The sequence below is a fragment of the Cynocephalus volans genome, chromosome 14 (genome assembly GCF_027409185.1).
Source record: "Cynocephalus volans isolate mCynVol1 chromosome 14, mCynVol1.pri, whole genome shotgun sequence".
Taxonomy (NCBI): domain Eukaryota; kingdom Metazoa; phylum Chordata; class Mammalia; order Dermoptera; family Cynocephalidae; genus Cynocephalus; species Cynocephalus volans.
In genome coordinates, this window is record NC_084473.1 from 50,873,341 (window position 1) to 50,893,908 (window position 20,568).

The following is a 20,568-nucleotide window of genomic DNA, read 5'->3' on the forward strand; positions in this document are numbered from 1 at the left end:
ATGTGATAATGATGAAATGCTAAAGGCAAATCCAACTCAAGTGAGGAATAAGATGTGGGTATCTGCCATCATCACCACTTAACAGTGTTTGGAGAGTTCAATATAGTACAATAAGAAAAGCAAAAAAAAAAAAAAAAAAAAAAAAAAACAATAATAATAAATATGGTAAAGCAGGAGACTGGACCATCATTGTTTGCATTTTATAGCATTGTCTACCTAGAAAACCCACCAAAACCGAAGGAAAAACTATTAGAACTAATACAAGCTCAATAAGAGGAAAAGGTACAAAATAAGTTTACACAGTGAAGTAGCTGCTGTGGGTTCCAGTGTGATGGATTTACTTTTTTAACTGCCACCGTCCTTTCTTCAGGGACCCACCTCTTCTCCACTCTGTGCACCCCTACCAACTTCCACACAGAGGAGTGGGTGTGAAATGCTGCTGATCGTGTTGTGGCCCCAGATTCTCTGGCTACCCTGATTAGTCTGTGAGATGGACATGTGATCCAAGCAGGACTAATAAGAAATATTGGGAGAATGAAACCTGCTTTCTGCTAGGCTCATGGGATATGACTGGACTATCAGCAGCCATCCCTGACAATATCAGTTGGTACCTGGATCCAGGCAGGAAGGAGATCTCAAAATGCCCACGACCAGGCCCTCCCCTGAGAGCTGCAGAGTCTGGGTAAGAGCATAAATGGAGGCCCACAACCTTATATTTAAATACTGAGTTCTACATCAAGCTAATAAGCTGTTAAATGAAATGAAATATGTTCCATATTCCTGCCTTGTTACACAACTTTCCATGACAACAAAATAAAAAATGTAAATCATAATTGTAAAGCTATGGTTTCTATATGACAATAAGTTAAGAAAATTTTTTAAAATGATTATATTTCATAATTATTATACATGTCTGGGTGTTCTGATAATGTATCTGCATTTTTGAATGAGTGCTAATATAAAATAATACATGAATCATAATTTACTCTATAAAATTTATTTTCCTAGCTTTCAGCAAAATCACAGATTTTGTAATCATATAATAATTTTCTAGTAATCAAGATCTGCACTTAATTTTTGTTCTATTCACAGTAATGATCTAAAATACTAAAAATTGTTATTATATTCAAGTGTGCCCAATTTGAATATATTTCATCAAAAATGTAAATTAAAGCAATTGCAAAGATTCTAAAGATTAAATGTTCTAAGGTGTTTTCCATAAATGTCATTTTTCCTCTAAAATGTTTTAAATTATCTATTAATATTCGGAGATAATCTACAAATTATGATTATTGAATATCAAATTTAAATAAAAGTATTTAAATAAATCTGAACATTTAAAACTTGATCTTTTAAAATTTAATCTTATAATTTAATCTTATTATATTTTCACGAAAATAAAACTATTCTTAATTTTAGTGCTAAATGATCATCTGCTTACCAATCTAAAGAATTGGTATAACACTTTGAGCATATTACATCTACAGATTTACAGATTTGAGTGATATGAGTTATATTTCTAGAAACACAAATTGGAAACCAAAGATAAACAAGATGATAGATGTTCAACACTTCCAGGAAGATACCTCCTTATGCAAGAATCTATTGCATCCATTCTATCTAAGAGGAAGGATCTGACAAGGTAATTCATTTGTCATTTCTTTCACCTAAGCATTTCTACCACTAAAATTGTCCCAGCAGTTGGAAGCAGGGTCCGTCTCCAAGGTCACAATAGTACAACATTTAGAAGCAGTGGTTTTTTTTATTTTGAGGGCTTAGGGCAAGAGATACAGGGAAACATTTTTCAGGGGCCTGAATAGCATTAGTCATGAGAGTGGATGGATGTTCAGCGTTAGGGGTTGCATTTGTCAGTTCTACGTGCCACAAGTTACTGAGTAACAGAGGCACTTATGCATTCTTTGTGTCTTTGTAAGTGGAGGTCCTGTGTAGTGTGTGCCCCAGGCAGGGGGCCTCTTGCTTGGGTCTAAGGCATACTGCTTAGGACTTCCCAGTTACATTAGCCAATAAACTTTCTTTCATGCTTAAGCTAGTTTAAACTAAAAAGAAGGAAAAAAATCCTAAATCAAGTAGGTAGAAAATACAACAGAAAAATAAGATCTTATTCATGATAGAAGCCTAAATAAAAATATCTAAAATTAAACAAACTTAGGTAATAAATAGATGCATATACAGAATATACATGAAGACAACTACTACAAGCTCTTACTGAAATATATGTTAGAAAAGCAGGAAACTTGAACGAATGGGAAGAGTTGCTATGCCATTGGATGAAAAGACTCAATGTTATAAAGATATAAATTCACTTTAAGTTAATTAATACACTGAAAGCAATTCTAATTGTAGTGAAAATTGTGATTGTCTCCACAACATTCATTCCATGCCATGTCTGTGGGTGCTCCTGATTGATCCAAGCAAATAGCTTCAATCCTGTCCTTAGTTGTGATTGATAAAAAGTGGGTAGGTGACAGGATTCAGGGTAATTATATACACACAAAAACATTTGCTGTGGCTTCTAGTTTTCTGCTGGATGTGAGTGAGGATGCAATGATCTGGATTGCTTCTGGCAGCCATCCTACACCCACGAGGAGCCCTAGCAACAGGGAAAATTGTCACAGTGGATGACAGAGCTGGAAGATGGGAGATGGAGATACAAGGATTATTAATGACATTGATGGGCCATTGTTTCAAGCAAATCTGAAATTTGATCCATCTTTGGACTCACAGTTATGAAAGCCAGTAAACTCTTTTATTGTTTAAGCCTCTTGGAATTGGGCTTTCAGTTATTTGCAGCCTAAAGCATCTTAACTGATATAGTAATCATTTATCTCCTAGCGATTTTTTAAAGAGAAATGACAAAATGTTTCTAAAACTTATCTGAAAGAATGAAAAATCCTACATAATTTTAGCAGTGTAATCTAATACAAATATAGGCCAGTTAGATCAAAGAAATAGAACAGGAAGTCCAGAAACAAACCCTAATATGATGTACTTAACTGTACAACAAAGATGGATTATTTAGTAAACAGTGCTGAGAACATTGGTAACTATTTGAAAAAATAATAAGTTAGTTCCCTTCCTCCTACCAATTAAATCCTATCAAAATTAACAGTTAAATGTGAAAGATTAAACTATTAAAGAACTAGAAGAATATAGATACAAATTTTGGAGTTAGTGAAAGTGAAATAAATAAATAAGGTGAAAGTCAAATAAAATGTGAAGGTGTACAATAGTCTTAAAGTATTTAAAACTTAATATGCCAACGAACACAATAAACAAAATTTATGGTGAAAGGTAAATTGTCAAAATATAGTTAAAATAGATACATTATAAATATAATATTAAATATTTGAACTATAAAGCACTGCAAAAAATCCAAATAGAAAAAAATGGCCAGTAATTCACAAAAGAAGAAAAAACATTGATCAGCAAATACATGAAAAATGTTTAATATCCCTAGTAGTTAAGGAAATTCAATTTAAACGGATAACATTTTTCAACCATCAAATTGGCAAAGATTTGAAAGGATGCAAATACAACATTGTGAATGTACTAAATGCCACTGAATAATTGTTCAGTTTAAAGTGGTAAGTTTCACGTTATTTGAAATTTACAATTAAAAAAACAAGAGAAAGTGGGGAGGGGAGAATGATAATAGTCAGTGTGGAAAGTATGTGGGGAAACAGCTGCTCTCCAGCATTGCAACTTGTGTTACAAATTGGTATGAAAATTTTGCAAGACTTACATTATGTAGATAAAACCTTGAAAATGTTCAGATCTTTTCCTTTCATTCTGTAATTCCACTTATGGGAATATAAACCTAGGAAATAATCAGATATGCATAGATTTATGTATAAGCACAGTTATTTTTAATAGTGAAAATTATTATTACAGTGTTCAATCTTACAGAATTAGTTAAATAAATTGAAATATATCCATATAATGAAATACTGTTCATTAGTTTCTAAAAAAAAATCACTTAACCTAGTAATATTTTTGAGGTTCTATACCACGGGAAGAAGAGGACAGAGGGACATTGTCCTGCTTTAAGTTTTAAATTAGATTTTTTTAAAATCCATGTGGAAACAGTAGTCTTAAAAGCCATTCTTGTTTCTAAATTCCAGAAGTTCCTCTTTACATTTCAGGAGGAAAATTTGGCACCCCGAATATATGATTTCACTATAAACCGGAATGTAGGGGGACATGTGAAATGATGTCAGGACCCCTGCCCTTTGTAAGGAAGAGGGAAGGAAGCCTTTTAGGCCACTCCAGGGGGGAGCCTGGTACAGAGAGCAGCAGGAAGTCGGACTGGAGTGTTTATCTCTTGCCCTGCCAGGGTTAGAAACCTAGAGGTAGTGGTTGGCATGACCCAGGGTGGCTGGTCCTGGAGGACCCAAGAACATAGAAGTGGTAGTCTACTGCCCTGACACAGTCCACACGCCTTGGGAGGGGCAGGGCAGTGTTTCTGGAAGGGGATGTCTAGATGGACAGCCTGAGACAGGATCTCCAGGGCCCCACAGCCTGTGCATGGGATGTAGGATGGGGGCTACATGCAAAAGAGCCGGGAGAACAGATAATGGAAAGAGACCCAGGAAGGATGAGGAGGCTGCAGACCAGAGCACATAGCGGTGTCCAAGGACATACATCAGGGCAGGCATGTGCCTGCAAAATCTTGGCAGGATCATAGTGGGCAGCACTACATGGTGCCTGGTGAATGGAGGCCAGTGATGACCCAGAGAGCCATGCTCAGAGAAGAGGCCTGCCACCCCTATGAACATCATAGGTCAAGCTCTCCCTTGAACCCTGCTGTGATATGAACGTGACCCCTAGAATTCATGTGTTGGAAACTTAATCCCCAATGCAGTAGCTTTGGGAGGTGGGGCCTAATGGGAGGTGTTTAGGTCTTGAGGGCTCTACCCTCATGAATGGATTAATGCCACGATAGAAAGGGCTTGTGGGAGTGGACTCTCTGTGCTTCTGCCATATGAGGACACAGCTGTCCTTCGAGCCAGAAGATGCAGAGTTCAAGGTGTCATCTTGGAAGCAGGGAGACAGGGTCCTAACTTGCTGGCACCTTGATCTGGGACTTCCCAGCCTCCAAAACTGAGAAAGAATAAAATTCTGTTCTTCACAAATGACCCAGTCTCAGGTATTTTGTTAACAGCAGCGCAGAAGGACTAAGACACACCCAGATGGTATCTTGAGAGAAAAGGAGTGGGAAGGGAACTTTTGGGAAGGGAGAAAATACAGCTCTGATAGAGTTTGAACCTTAAAGTGATAGCATGCTTACCTAAAACACTCACTAAAACCCTGTAAAAATATTTAAATGATTCTTCAAAAAATGTTAGTCATTTAAAAAAGTAAGATCTTCCCCATTACTAGATATGGGAACAGTAGAGCAAGATGTAGTCTTATATAGAAACTCAATAAAGTTATACATTTTTCCAAATCTGAGTTTGTATATTTTGATCTCATTGAAATATTTTTTAAATGTTTAAGGAAATTAGAAGATGTTCATTATATTGTTTAAAAAGCAAGCAGTAAAAAAAATAAAATAAAATAAAATAAAAAGCAAGCAGTAGATAAAATAATATTCTAATTTTCTAAAACAATAAATAGTTATACACATAAACATGTAAGCACATTAAAAAGCTTGGAAAGATATACGTCTAAATATTAACAGTGATTTCTGGATATAGAATTTTTATGTGGTATTTTTTCATATTTATAAAATGAACTTACATTTATTTTTATAATCAGAAAGAAATTGTTTAAAATACAAAGTGTAGAGCCTTGCTGCTCACAAGTGTGGTCCAAGGGCCAGTGGCATTGGCATTACCTGGGAGCACGTTAGACACGCAGATTCTTAGGCCCACCCCAGACCTCCCGGCTCAGCATCTCCATTTTAACAAGAGCTCCAGGTGAGGCACGTGCACCAGTCCCTTCATGCTCCCTCTACAGTTCCATGGCTTTAAATCCCATTTATAAACTGATACATCCCAAGTATGTATATCTAGACCTGAACTCGAGACTTACATGTCCAACTGCTTCACTTGAGCATCTCACAGGCATAATAAACTCAGTGTGTTCAAAACTGAACTCCTAATTCTCTCCCCCAACTCATTCCTTACCCAGTATTCCCTATACAAGCAAATGCCAGCTCCTTTCTTACAGTTGCTCCAGTCACAACCTTGGGAGAAATCCATGAGTCCTCTGTTTCTTTCTCTTCCTATCTCCCAGTCATCACTAAATTCTGTTCTCCTTTCGAGCTATATCTAGAATCTGAATATCCATTTCTCATCCCCCACTCCAGTGATCCCCTTCCCATTCTAAACTACAGCTCATTGCTTTCCCCTCTCCCCTGATAGTCTATTCTTTACATGGCAGCCAGAGTGATCCTTCTAAGGCACAGGTTGGATCTTAACTATCCTCTGCTCAAAATGGCTCAATAGCTCCCCATCTTACTCAGAATAAAACCCAAAGTCCTTACCTTGCAGTTCAAGGCCTCATGTAAACTACCGCCTGTTCTCCTCTGTACCATCATGTCTCTGATCTGATTTCTGTGCCCCTCCACCTTGCTGCCTTCACTCCAGCCATGCTGGCCTCTCCTTGCTATCTCTTGAGCTTGCAGAATAACACACCACCACCTTAGGGTCTTTGCACTTGCTGTTACCTCTGACGGGCAGGAGAGCACATTGGTAGTGGATAAAGAGCAAGACTCTTTGGAGCTGACCCTCTGGGTTCAGGTTTCAGCTCTATTCTTCACTAGCTGTGTGACCTTGCACAAGTTAACTTACTGTTTCTGAGCCTCAGTTTCCTCATCTGTAAAACAGGGGTAATAAAAATACCTACATACGGTTATTAAAAGGATTAAATGAATTTAACTATGTGAAGCAGTTGGAATAGTGACTGGCACAGGAATAAATACTATATAACAATTAACCATTATTATTACCACAGGTAGCCAAATGACTCCCTCATTTCATTTAGATCTCTGCTCATGTTTCCCCCTGGTTGAAAACTTCTCTGAATACCCTCTCTCCCTCTCCGTCTTCTTAGCCTGCTTCATTTTTCTTCTTAGCATTGATGAATACCTGAACATACGAGGGTACTTCAAAACATTTGTAGAAAAATTGAATTAAAAGATAATATGAGTCTTTCCATGAACGTTTTGAAGACCCCTCTTATGTTTGTTAATTTATCGTCTGTCTCTACACACTAGAATGTGGGCTCCAGTGAGAGCAGGGTCTCGTTCTAGTTCATGGTGCTTGGTGTGTGGTAGGTGCCCAGTACATATTTACTGAATGAATTCCTGAATAGTAAATTTTCTTCCTCAGTAATTGACAAAAGTAATCAATGGTATAAAATCTTAAATCTGTCAAACCTTATTTGTCCTTGAAGACTCTCAAATTTAAATCCAAAAATGAATCCATGGAGAAACAAGAAAAATTTGGATATACACAGAGGAAACATATGTATATACACATACACACACACACACACACTCATATATGTGTACACACACACACACAGAGCTATTTTTTCTCAGTAAAGATTTTTTTCCTCTGAATCTGAAAGTATGCCCTTCTCATAGTTTTGGAATATTCTTTTTTTAATTAAGTACTGTAGATAGTGGGTGACAGTTTTAAAAAATTCCTTAGTATCCCTATTTTTATTGCTGTTTAAAAATACCCGTGTTTTATTTACTTTTAACTTTTTAAAAATTTGAAATATAAAAAGGTGTCAACCTTATGGTATTTTTTAAAAAAAAAAATTATTGGTCTGTGAAATCCAAAACTCTGAGCACTGCTTAAAATACAAATGTAGATAACATATCCAATTTTATTGATGTAAGGTCTGACTTCAGAAAAATTCTGAGAAGTGGTGTTATTAGTCAAAAATCCTTTGGGGCCGAGCCCGTGGCGCACTTGGTAGAGTGCTGCGCTGGGAGCGCGGCGACGCTCCCGCCGCGGGTTCGGATCCTATATAGGACTGACCAGTGCACTCCCTGGCTGAGTGCCGGTCACGAAAAAACGACAAAAAAAAAAAAAAAAAAAAATCCTTTGGGCCACTTTATTCACCATATTTTACCTTTTTCTTATTAAAAAAAATGAAGGATTGTAATTTTTTTAAATAGAAGAAGGAATCTGGACTTCAATCAGTAATCTTTATAAAAATTATTACAAATGTAACTTAAACGTGAAAACAAAACTGAGCAAAGCCTTTCCCATAACGCTACACTTGGTTTCAAGTTGAAGTCTTGGTTTAAATTGTTTTGAGACCCATCGAAGCCTTAAATGTCCTTAAAAGAGGAAAAAAGGCCTGTATTCCCTGTTTGTCATATAATGCACTTTTAAGCTTTATTATGACAACATAGAAGATAATAGCAATATAGCGAAGTAATATAGTGTTTCCTGAATGCTTCTGTTATCTGTTATCACATTAATATGTTTATCTCATTTAATTCTTTTAAAACAGGTCTATAAAATGGTAATTGTTATCAAGCTTTTTTAACTGTCGGGGAAATGCAATTGTAGAGAGGACGACTGAATTTGTTCAAACAGACACTATTTGCTAGGTGGTAGGGCTAGGCTGAGCCCCAGAATTGATTTCACAAGAGGTCTGAATCATAGGCATATTTCCTGAACTGGGACACACTTAGTCATGATGAGTACTCAGATAAAATGTAATGAATAAATAAAACTTAGCTTCCTCTGTTTGTTTTCTTTCAGTTGTGTTCTTATTTTGCCCAAAGGGCCAAATTTTCATTAAATAATAATTATGTGAATTTATACTGACAATGAAAATCAACCTTATATTTTTTAGCCTATAATATAGGTTGGAATGTAGCCTGGAATGACTGATGACTATTATTACACAAATAGCACATTCTGGCAAAGTGGCAGCAATTTGTGTGTTCTATAATTAGTATATTATTGCTGTCTTTATATCTGCAAATGATAAGCAGAAATATACTAGAAAGTAGATGAAATTATGAATTGGGAAAAAATAAAAACAGTGCCCATTTGTGATTCAATTAAAATTTGCTTTAAAAATCATATTATAGAGTAAAATGTTCCATTCATCTGATTTTATTTGTACTATGTTCAAAAAGATTAAAAACCAGAGTTTCCCATAGGTATGATATGTGAAACCTTAAGACTGATCACCTTTCACCCCATCAGCATTGTCTTTTGGGGACTCTTTGTAATGGGCTTTAGTCAATTCTACAGGGAGTCAGACATCAATAATTTGAAATGAAAAACATTAACTGCACACTTTTATTGAGTTAAAGCTTTTATTCAGCCCAGCTTTTTCATCCATGAGGCATGCTATTCGAATTTTGAAGGCACTTACTGATTTTTTTCTTTTTTTCAGGAAGTCTATATTGTTATCATACAATGTCATATGAACATATAGTACAAATTATGTCTATTGGGTAGTAAGTACCATCAACATCAAAGACTATGTTATTTCTCAACATTTAATTTTGTTCTTTTTTCTATTTATTATATTTGCATTTCTTTTTCTGTTGCTTTGTAATGTTATAATCAATTTCTTTGTAAGTGTAATGTTTGATATCCCTAACTAGATATGAAAACTATTTAAATTTGGAGTGAATCATCTTCTTTTATAAACCTTTATGTCTTATTAAAATGCTATCCACACAATGCATGGTCACTTGATTGTGATATTACTAAAACTGTATATATTCAGAGTTGGTATCACTAGTGAAAACTCTAGGAGCTACTTTAGGATGTTTTGTTTTCTGATAATGAATATTCAAGTGGAAGTAGGAACAGAGGGGAGCCATATGCGTTGGCCTGTTTTGGGGACACTTTTCTTTTTAGTTAAATTTTCAGTGGCAGTGTTTGATCTTCATGGAACATTGTGTGCACGTGCCTGCAGGTTGGAGTTTCTCTTCTGTTAGCCTGATTAGCTCCTTTGGGGATGTTGCTGTTGAGATGGGGTCTGGTGTTAGATTCCTGAGTACAAAGGGCAGTGCCAGCCACAGACCAGTTCAGTCATTTTCATGTACCTCAGCAGATCTTCTCAGATTCTCAGACTTCTTAGTTTGCCATGATAATTAACTGAGAGGTGATATTTAAGATATATCTCCTTTGCCATTCAGTCATCTTTTATGACTATGGTTTGTAGATTTAATCCCTTGAGTAAGTATTAGGAATTACTTAGGGAGAACCCAAGTAATACTGGCTGAAACAAAAGAGAGGTTTGTTTCTCTGTTATGTAAGGCAAGTCTGGAGTTATGCAGCTCAAAGCTTGCATAGCAGCTCCCTGGTCACGGAATTCCAAACTCCATCCTCCAGCTCACCTCACAGTTACAACATGGCCTCTGCAGCTCCAGCTATAACATCCACAGCCCAGGCTGCAAGAAAAAAGAAGGGGCATATTTCAGCTGCCTTTAAAGTGTTTTCTCAGGAGCCCCATTCAGTGAATTGTGCTTAGTTGCGAGAGAATGGTGAATAAATTCTTTTAGCTGGACACATTGTCATGTCAATTAAAACTGGATTTTATTACTAAGAAAGAAAGGCTAAATATGTATTACATGGACACCTAGAAACTTCTGCCATACCTTGATATTTAACCTATTTGTTCAAGATTTTTCCTTTTTTTCCAAGTGAGCCATGGTGGTATGCTCTGTATGGTTCTGTTTCTGTGATCAACATAAGCAGACATTCTGCCAAGACTAAGTTTTCTCCTGAAGTGCTTATTTCAAAAAGTTTTTCAACGTCTGATGAATTACATTATATAAATATCCGTTAAGCTCCTGTCCTAATCAGGATATTGTGCTAGACAGGGTTTCTCAACCTCAGTACTACTGATATTTTGAGCTGGACAATTCTTTGTTGTGGAAGGTTGTCCTGTGCATTGTAGGGTGTTTAGCAGCAACTCTGACCTCTACCCTCTAGATGACAGTAGCATCCCCCAGTGTGGCAACCAAAATTGTCTCTGCACATTGCCACAGGTCCCCAGGGGGGCAAAATCGCCCCCAATTGAGAAGTACTGCACTAGAAGGTAACCCCACATTTATTTGAATTGCCTGTTTGGTTTCCTGTAAAAGTACATCACTGTAGATTAACTGTCACTCGCTGTTGGGGTTATGAATAAAATAGTATTGGTTGAATTTTTCCTCTGCCAGACCCCTTGATGAGAACCTTACATATATTACCTCATTTAATCCTCATAACAGCATTGTGTTAGTAGAAGGTACGAATTATATTAGATAATTGTATTACCTCCATTTTACAGATAAGGAAAATGAAGCTTAGAGATTATTTTAGCTTGGATTCCCCTGAGAGCAGAGCCTGACACACAGTCTTAGGTGTGGGTGGTTTGTTTGGGAGGTAGTCCCAGGAAGCAGAATGGTGGAGGAGGGAGAATGAAACAGGGAAGGAGGAAAAGCCAATGAAGGAGTTGATGTTGAGCTGGGAGCTGGTTACCACAGGGACCACCCAGAGCACTCTAACTCTGAGGACCCTCTGAGGAACCAGGAAGAATACGTACCTCTCAGAATTATTTTCCTCCCTCCCTCGCTAGGTCTGGAAGAAGCTGGGAAACTTGTCCACTGACTCCCATCCCCCTTGGTTCCCCCCAGGGGCATTAAACCCTCTGCTCTTTACTGATGAAAGTGGTGAGCAATATATACAAAGATCCAGCTTTTGAAGAGCTTATAGTCTTAAGGGGGAAACAATAAATTAATAAGCAACTTAGCATCTGATAGCAATGAGTGCTCTGAGAAGATAAATCAAAGGTTGTATGTCAGGAGTGCTTGGGGGACTGTTTTAGATGGGCGATCAAGGAAGGCCTCTCTGAGAGGGTGACATATGAGCTGAGACCCAAATAGCAAGAAGAAGCCAGCCATGCAGAGAGCTAGGGTAAAGTATCCCAGGCAGAGGGACTAGGTGGTGCCAAGGCTCTGAGGCAGGAACACATTTTCTTTGAAAAACAATGAGAAGGCCAGTGGGGCAGAGGGCTGTGAGAAAGGGGAGGTGTGGTAGAGGTGTGGGTCAGAAGGTTAGGTGGGGGGCAGTCAGGCCTAGGTAAGAAGTTTAGATTTTATTCTGCGTTCTGCATTCTATTGATTGGAGAGTTTTAAACAGGGTTCAAGTGATCTACTTAGGATTTTAAAAGAGCACTCTTCTGTGGAGAAGGGAATGGGCAGGGAGAGAGGAAGCCAGGAAACCCAGTTAGGAAGGTGGCCATCATACTGGTTCTGGCAGGGCCAGCTACATAATTTGTGGGACCCAGTGCAAAATGAAAATGTGGGGCCTCTTGTTCAAACAGCAGGAAAAAAAGTGCTGTTAAAGGTTCTAAAACATAAAGCTTTTTTCTTTCTTTCAGTCTTTCTGTTGATTTGTCATGGTATTTTAATTTCCTGTTAATGTCATTCTAAGTAAAGAAAAATTAAAGCTTAAAATTAATAGCATGAATTTTACAATTCATCTGTATATTGTGGCAATGCCAGTTTTAAATGCAAACATAAGAACGTGTAACTCATATCCAGAATCACTGAAATTATCCAACTCATGTTTCATAGTTTGTTTTCCTTTTGGTGGCTGGCCGGTACAGGGATCTGAACTCTTGACTCTGGTGTTACGAGACAGCACTCTAATCAACTGAGCGCACCTACCAGCCCACACTTCATAGTACCACATACTACATAGCACGTGCATATGTATTTTGTTCTCACCAGAACAGTGGAAATGCTGCACAAAACGAGCTCCACTGTTTTGTTTCACTTCTCAATACATGCACATTCTGCCTTCACCCTCTACCTTCAGCTTCCTGATAGGTTAGAAAGCTCTGAAGGAAAAGGAGCTATGGGCTGCCCTGTGGTTCCCTTTCCTTCTGTCGTCATTATCGGCATAATACAGAGTTGGCTAATACAGGGAAGGAACACAAATAAAAGAGTATATCACAGGGTTCCTTGGTCACTTATGTTTCTTAGTACACCACTGCCTTTCTGTGTTCAAAGTAAATTATGGTTTGAAAGACAAGCGTGGCCTCTCAGGACTATCCCACTCCCTGCGCCCTCAGTGGAAGACATAACACGCTTGCTTTGTACTTTCTCCCACTCTCACTAACTCCCATGCATTGTGGAGGGCTGGAATCCTGAGCTCATGGGACATCCTGAGCACTGCATGCACACAGGGTGGCGAGGAACCACGAACACGTCGCACAGAACTCCTCTGGTCAAGCGCAGGCTTCACCACCCCCAGACTTCACTTGCCAAACACAAGTTCAAAGATTGTTTACAATTTCAAGATGGCAACAGTGGAGCATTAAACCAAGCTCAGGGCCCTTCTGAGGGTGGAGCTCTGCACATAGGTCACACACACATGAAGCTAGGCCTGGACCCTGGTGAGAGGTGATAGAGGATAGAGACTAGGCTGGTACAAGTGGAGAAAAAAAAAAGAGATAGTAAGTTTTGAATTTAGATGTTGTCCACAAGACTTGCTGTTGAGTTGATCTGGGAAGTAGGGATAGGAGAGAAATCAAGGATGACTTAGTTCTAGGCTTGTTGTTTAGGAGAATGGAGAAGACTATAGGAGAAACAATTTGTGAAATTGGGGAAATCTAGAGCTGTTGTGAAATTTGCATTCACCTAAGCATGAGAACTAGGGAGCTGCTGAGCCAGGGTTTCAGCCCAGGCAGTCTGACTCCCGAGTCAGTGCCTTTAACCCCTGCACTGTCTGTCGTGTGGGAGCCACACTAATGGGTGCCTGGTGAGGGCTGCAGTAGTTGTACGTCTTATCCTTCTTCATCCTCTCCAGATGGTCCTGCCCACATGTGTGGAGGAAGCATCTGTACAGAGGCAAGCTCAAATTTAAGCAAACTTTTATATTTACACCTAGTTAACAAAATATTCCTTTAACTTGCAAGCTCCCCTTTTGCATCTCAATTATATTTGTTTTTATAGACAGGATATCACTAGAGAGCTTTTTGTATTCACATTGTAAAGGAAAGTGTATTTTCAATTGGAGGATTTGGAGACAAAACATCTGAAGTTGAATCCCATATTATCAATTATTAGTCGTGTGTCCTTGGGCAAATTAATTAATTGCTCTGAACTTTGGTTTCTTCATCTATAAAGTGAAAATAATGATTTAATAAGTAAATAAATAATTGGCCTTACTGTCTGCAGGACTATTGTCAAGACTAAATGAGATTATGGAGGAAATGGAACAATTGTCAACAAGGCTTGGGTTGGATTCCTGACCCTACTATTTACTAGACCCGTGAGTGATCTTGGGCAAACTACTTAAGCATCTTAACCCTGTAAAATGGGGATGATAATGCTTCACTCACAATATTTGTATGATTATTAAATGAGATAATATGTAAAAATGTCTAATACAGTATCTGTGAAGCAATAGGTGTTTGATAAATGCTGTTTTTGCTTGCCCAGTATCCCTTCTCTTCTTCTGGTGAGAGCATGCCACTTCTCCCTTGGGGAGCATATTAGTTTTCTATTGCTGTGTAACAAATAACCACAAACTCAGTGGCAGCAAGCATTTGTTAGCTCAGAGTTCTGTAGTTCAGAAGGCTGGCACTGTATGCCTGAGTTCTCTGCTTGGGGCATCACAGAGCTGAAAACAAGGTGTTGACTGGGTTGCATTCTCATCCAGAGGCTCTGGGAAGAAATCTACCTCCAATTTCTTTCAGGTTTTTGGCAGAATCCAGTTTTTTGTGCTTGTTTGACTTAAGTCTCATTTTATTGCTGGCTGTTTTCTGGGGTTCATTCTCACTCTGAGAAACTGTTCTCAGGTCCTTTCCATGTGGCCCCCTCCATCTTTAAACCAGCAGCCATGCATTTAATCTTTCTCCTGCTTCTAGTCTCTGACTTCCTCTTCTGCTACAAGCTAAAAAAATCTCTGCTTTTGAAGGGTTTATATGATTAACTTAACCCAGATATTAATTACATCTGCAAAATCTGTTTTCCAATAATGTAACATAATTACAGGAGTGACACTCGGGGAAGGAGATCATGGGGCCATCTTAGGAGTCTGTGTATCACAGGGAGCTCATCCTCCATCATGGTCCTGGTGGTGCTGTCAGTAAGTTTGGAGAATGGAGATTATGATTCTGGAGTAACCAGGAGCTTCCCTGCCTGCTACGTGAACAGGACCACTTTACCAAATGAAGTCAAGAGAGCCAGGGACTGCAGAGCGAGCACCTGATAACATCATTCAAATCACTGAATCCAGCAGTACCTGAAGTTCTACCTTGAAACTTTGCAGTTATAGTACCAATAAATTCCCCTTTATTGTTTATATTGCTTCATGTAATGGTATCCAGAATACTATTGTTCATTTCTATCTCCTTTTCTCTCTGGGAGCCATTCCTTGCCTCTGGAGTGACCAATTCTGTACTCTCTGGTAATCTGTGCCTTTCTACTCTTTCGAAAGTTTAAAATTCATCTTCTCACCAAAGTCTTGAGTTTTTAGACTCATAACTGCTATGATAGATAAATGTGGCAGCTTTGTTTATATTTTTTAAAATTGTAAATTAAAAACAATTAATATGCTGTTTCTTGGCATCTTCCCAGTGAAAGGATTAAGAGCATAGGCTCTGGAGCCAGACTGCTTAGGTTTGAATCCCTGATCTTCCAGTTGCTATCTGTGTTACTTAACTTCTGTGTGTTTCAATCCACTAATCTGTAAATTGTGCAGAACAAGACTATCCACATCTTCAGGTAGTTGGGAGGATTAAATGAGTTAGTTTGCATAAAACACTTAAAACGTTCCTTGCACATGAAAACTCTCAGTAGATGTTTGCTATTATCTTTGATATTATAGTTTTGACATCTTTGTTTTGATTTAATATTCCCTTGATTGGAGTACTCTTTTTTATTGAGATATACTCCATATACCATAATTTCACCATTTCAAAGTACACGATTCAGTGCTTTTTCATATATTCACAAGACTGTGCAACCATCATTACTATCTAATTTCAGAATACTGTTGTCAACCCCTGAAAGAAATCCTATACCCATTAACAGTCACTTCCTATCCCCCCCTGCCCACAACCCGTGGCAACCACTAACCTATTGTCTGTTTCTATGGATTTGTGTATCCTAGACGTTTCTTATAAATGGTATCATGCAATATGTGCCCTTTAGTGTCTGGCTTCTTTCACTTAGGATAATGTTTTCAAGGTTCATTCACGTTGCAGCATGTATCAGTGTTTCATTCTTTTTTGTGGCTGAATACTATTCTATCATACTGATATGCCTCATTTTGCTTATCCATTCATCAGTTCATGGACATTTGGGTTGTTTCAATTTTTAGGCTATTATGAATAATGCTGCTATGAATATTCATGTACACATTTTTGTGTGGACATATGTTATTTGTTCTCTTGACTGTATTCCTAAGAGTAGAATTGCTTAGTCATATGGTAACTCTGTCTTTAACTTATTGAGGAGCTGCCAGACTGTCTTCCTAAGTGGCTGTATGTACCATTTTACATTCTCATTAGCAGCGTATCAGGGTTCTGATATCTCCATATTCTCACCAACACTTGTTATAGTCTTTTTATTATTATGATTATAGATATCCTAGTGGGTGTGAGGTAGAACCTCATTGTGGTTTTGATTTGTTTTTCCCTGATGGCTAATGATGTTAATCATACTTTCATGTGCTTACTGGCCGTTTGTGTATACCCTTTGGAGAAATGTCTGTCCAAATACTTTGCACATTTAAAATATTGGGTTCTTTATCTTTTTATTGTTAAGTTTTAAGAGTTCTTTATATATTCTGAATACTAGAACCTTATCAGATGTAGAATTTGCAAATATTGTTTTCTATGTGTATCCCCTTAAACTTCTTGTTACATTTTCGTTGTTTCTTCCATTAATTTGGCCTTGGTAGAAGCTGCCTATTCTGTCCATTCTGCTTTCCTTACTTTGAACTGCTACGTCCCTTACATGTCTATGAAGTTTCTTTGCTTTCTTAGGTCAAGGAGTGTGTACTCTCAAGCACCTGGTGGGTGCAATCTGTTGGGTCATGATGAATATTGCCAATAACCTGGGGGAGATAAGCTGAAAAACTGGAAGAGAGCATCTGGCCCTGGAAAGGCCATTTTGATCCCAGGCAAGACGTACAAACAGAGGAAGCCAGTGAGCATTGCAGAGATAATGCCCAGAGAGAAGCACGCTGGCCATCTGTGAGGGAGAGGAGGCTCAGTGCCTTCCTGACAGGGAGGCCTACTATTTTCTGTTACTGACCTTGGTTTCTCAAAAAACCTTTGCATATGCTCTTATGATACCAGTTATTTATCTCTCCTCCCCTTCTCTCCTGTCCCACACCCATCCGCCACCTCTTCCCTGAGGCAGCTTGAGATGGTCTCTCTTCCCAGATCAGACAGCAGTCAAAACACCGTTGCTGTGGGATGCTTTCAACTCCTCCACACAGGGCTCAGGTGGTGGGAGCCATCTCCTCAACATTCTTTCTATAGGGACTTAGATTGACCTTTCCAGGAATCTCTTTTTTAGTAATCTCTTCCAAATAATTTCATTCCTTTATAAATCCCTTTTCCTGGAATTCTTCCCCATCCCTCCTCCAAAGTTTAACTCTCTTCTTAGAGCCTTTAGTCTACACAGATTTACTGAAGTGTCTCACATAATTGGGTCAGGGATACTCGTCTGCAGCTAATTTTGCACTTTTCATGTGATACAGGCTTTGTTTTAGAGTTTAATATATATCAATAATTGTGAGTAATGTACTTATCAAATAGAAATTCATTTTTAGAGTATATCCATATCCTAGATATTTATGGCTATATTCTCTTTTAATAATTCATGTATTTACTGTTCTAATTTACTTCTATTGTCTAGTCCGAGGATCACAAACTGGCAGTTGTTTGTTGAATTATACCTGGGGCTGATGCATTCTGTTGGAAAGGAATAAAGTTGTTATTGTGTTGTTTTCATGTAAGCTTACCTTTTGATGGGGCATGCACACCCTACCTCTTCACCCCCTTCTTATACCTGAAACTTCCCACATTTTTATTAATTCCCTGTCTTTGAAGTCATTTGGATTTTAAATTTGAGACCTTGGGCTCAAGATATCATTGTAATTTATTTTCTTGCAAATAGTTTTCTTAAATATTCATAATGAATGACATTGTGAATTAGAGGTAGAGACAATGAATTGCAATTTAGATCCGTTATTTTCCGTCATTGCTGGCCATGCTTAGAAAACTACTTTGAATTATTTTTTTTAACCAATTAAAAGATATTTTTTCAGATCCTATGATGTTTCTAAATGGCTTCTATCCAAATCATATTATCATATGTTTTCATTTAATTAGGTTGCCTGACACTTTGCTAAAGGTAATTAGCAAATTATATCTCTATTGTTCTTGATTCAGAACAAATATACTAAAAGGCAATTTGAAAACAAGATAATTTATCCTGTATGCTTTGACAGACCTAAGGCTCATGGTTTTCACAAATGACATCTTTTATGTCAGGTGCCTATTATCATTTTATAAACTCTCCATGCTATTTGTGTTTCTTCTTTGTTCCCTGAAACAGGTGCACCAACCCATTTTCATTTTAGTTTAATCTAATCCTCATTGTCATCTTTTCCATACTGTAAATAAAATTCACTTACTCACTTTAAATTATTAGAAATACAAACTAAATATTCCCTTGTAGAGGCTGCAATCAGTTTTAAACTCTTAATATGTGTAATAAAAGCTATAAACCATAGAGGGAACATTCATAGTCTGTATTCATATAGTTTAACATAGGTTTTTAAAGTGATTTGAAAACTAGTAAATTTGATGGTAGCCAATGTTTTTCTCAAGTTATAAAATTTATATAATGTTTGGATAAATGCAATAAATTTATTTTAGTTATGATTTTGGACATGGTATTAATTAGGGTTCTCCAGAGAAGCTGAACCCATAGTGTGTGTGTGTGCGTGTTTATATATGTGTGTGTGGAGAGAGAGAATGTATATACATATATACAGAGATGTGTATATGTGTACGTATGTGTATATACATGTATCTCAAGCTGTTGTTATATGTATATATACATGTACAAGTGTACTTTAAAAAGTTCATGGAAAGATTTGCATTACCTTTTAGTTCTATTTTTCTAAGAACTTTTTGAAATACCCTTGTACATGTATATGTATATATAAAAATATATATATATGCAAAGAGAGAGAGACATTTAAGGAAATGGCTCATGCTCTTATGGGGGCTGGCAAGTTGGAGTTTGTAGGGCAGGCCAGCAGGCTAGACATTCAGATAAGAGTTGATATTGTGGTGTCGAGTCTGAAGGCTGAAAACTCAGGCAGAATTTTTATGTTGCAGTCTGGAGGCAGAACTCCTCCTCTCAGAAGCCTCAGTCTTTGCTCTTAAGTTCCTATACTGATTGGATGAGACCCACTCACATTATGGAGGATAATTTGCTTTACTTAAAGTCAACTGATTGTAAATGTTAATCACATCTAAAAAATACTTTTACAGCAGCATCTAGACTAGAGTTTGACCAAACAATTGAGCACCATCGTCTAACCAAGTTGACACAAAAAATTTACCATCATAAGCATCTTGCATATGTTTTTGTCAATGGAGGCAGGAACCAAATTAAAGATAATAGCAGCTAGATTTTTTGGTAACTCGAATTCAATATTTAGTACAACTCTGTAGTAATAAAGATGCTAATCTATACTTTAGTACTCCAAAGTTGAGTGAATGGGACATGAAACATATAAACCATGAAGCATAATTCTTATCAGTTTACATTTTTTCCATAACATTTTTCAGTTAGTCTTCTGTAATGGTATTTTTCTAGCTTGTTCTTTGAAACTTAGCTTTCAAATTCTTTGTGTTTCAAATTCTTTGTGCATTCAATATTGGGCAATTTCAAATACATACTTAGAATAGTGGCCAGAATGTGGATTAGAGAGAGAAGGCTAATCAACTTGCTGTCCTGTACAATTTCTGCAGTCCTAAAATTGTTGCAACACAGAATGTTCCAGGACCTCACACAGCTCCATAAAATGTGTCTTTGGTTCCTGCTCCTCGTGTGGTTTATGTGTGCCTCCAGCTCCAGAAGATGTCGAGCTTGCTCTTCCTGTGACTCACATGATACAGCTGGAGGTCTTCTAGTTGTACTCACCCTCTAATTTTTTCTGTTTCCAAGTTTTTGTCTTCTGTAGTTCAAGTCACACTAACGGAGAATCTTTTTAGTTATCTTTCCCCCTACAGTCGTAGAATGGTTCTCCCGCTCCCTCCCCTCTTCTCTCCTCTCTCTCTGATTTTCTCAGTTCTGATTCCAATGTTAATAATACAGTATCCTTAATCATGCATTTATTATTTTCACTTTTTTTTTTTTTTTTAAAAGATGACCAGTAAGGGGATCTTAACCCTTGACTTGGTGTTGTCAGCACCACACTCTACTGAGTGAGCCACGGGCCAGCCCTTATTTATACTTTATCTGGCTGTCTTCATCTATATTTTTTCTTTCCTGAGGTTATTATAGTTTACTTTTTAAATCCTTAG

The 20,568-nt window shown here is 37.6% G+C and overlaps 1 protein-coding gene across 5 annotated transcripts in view; it reads left to right on the top strand.

Annotated features, from left to right (window-relative positions):
• ACYP2 (acylphosphatase 2) overlaps positions 1–20,568 on the top strand; it is a 175,796-nt gene that overhangs the window by 59,024 nt on the left and 96,204 nt on the right. The window contains exon 4 of one of the 5 annotated variants that reach the window (XM_063078465.1): positions 371–847. The exons of the other annotated variants lie outside the window; for them this stretch is intronic. Coding sequence (XP_062934535.1) covers positions 371–443 — 73 coding nt within the window. The 3' untranslated portion in view covers positions 444–847. Of the gene's footprint in view, positions 1–370; positions 848–20,568 lie in introns of those variants that run through there. 5 annotated transcript variants of the gene reach the window in all.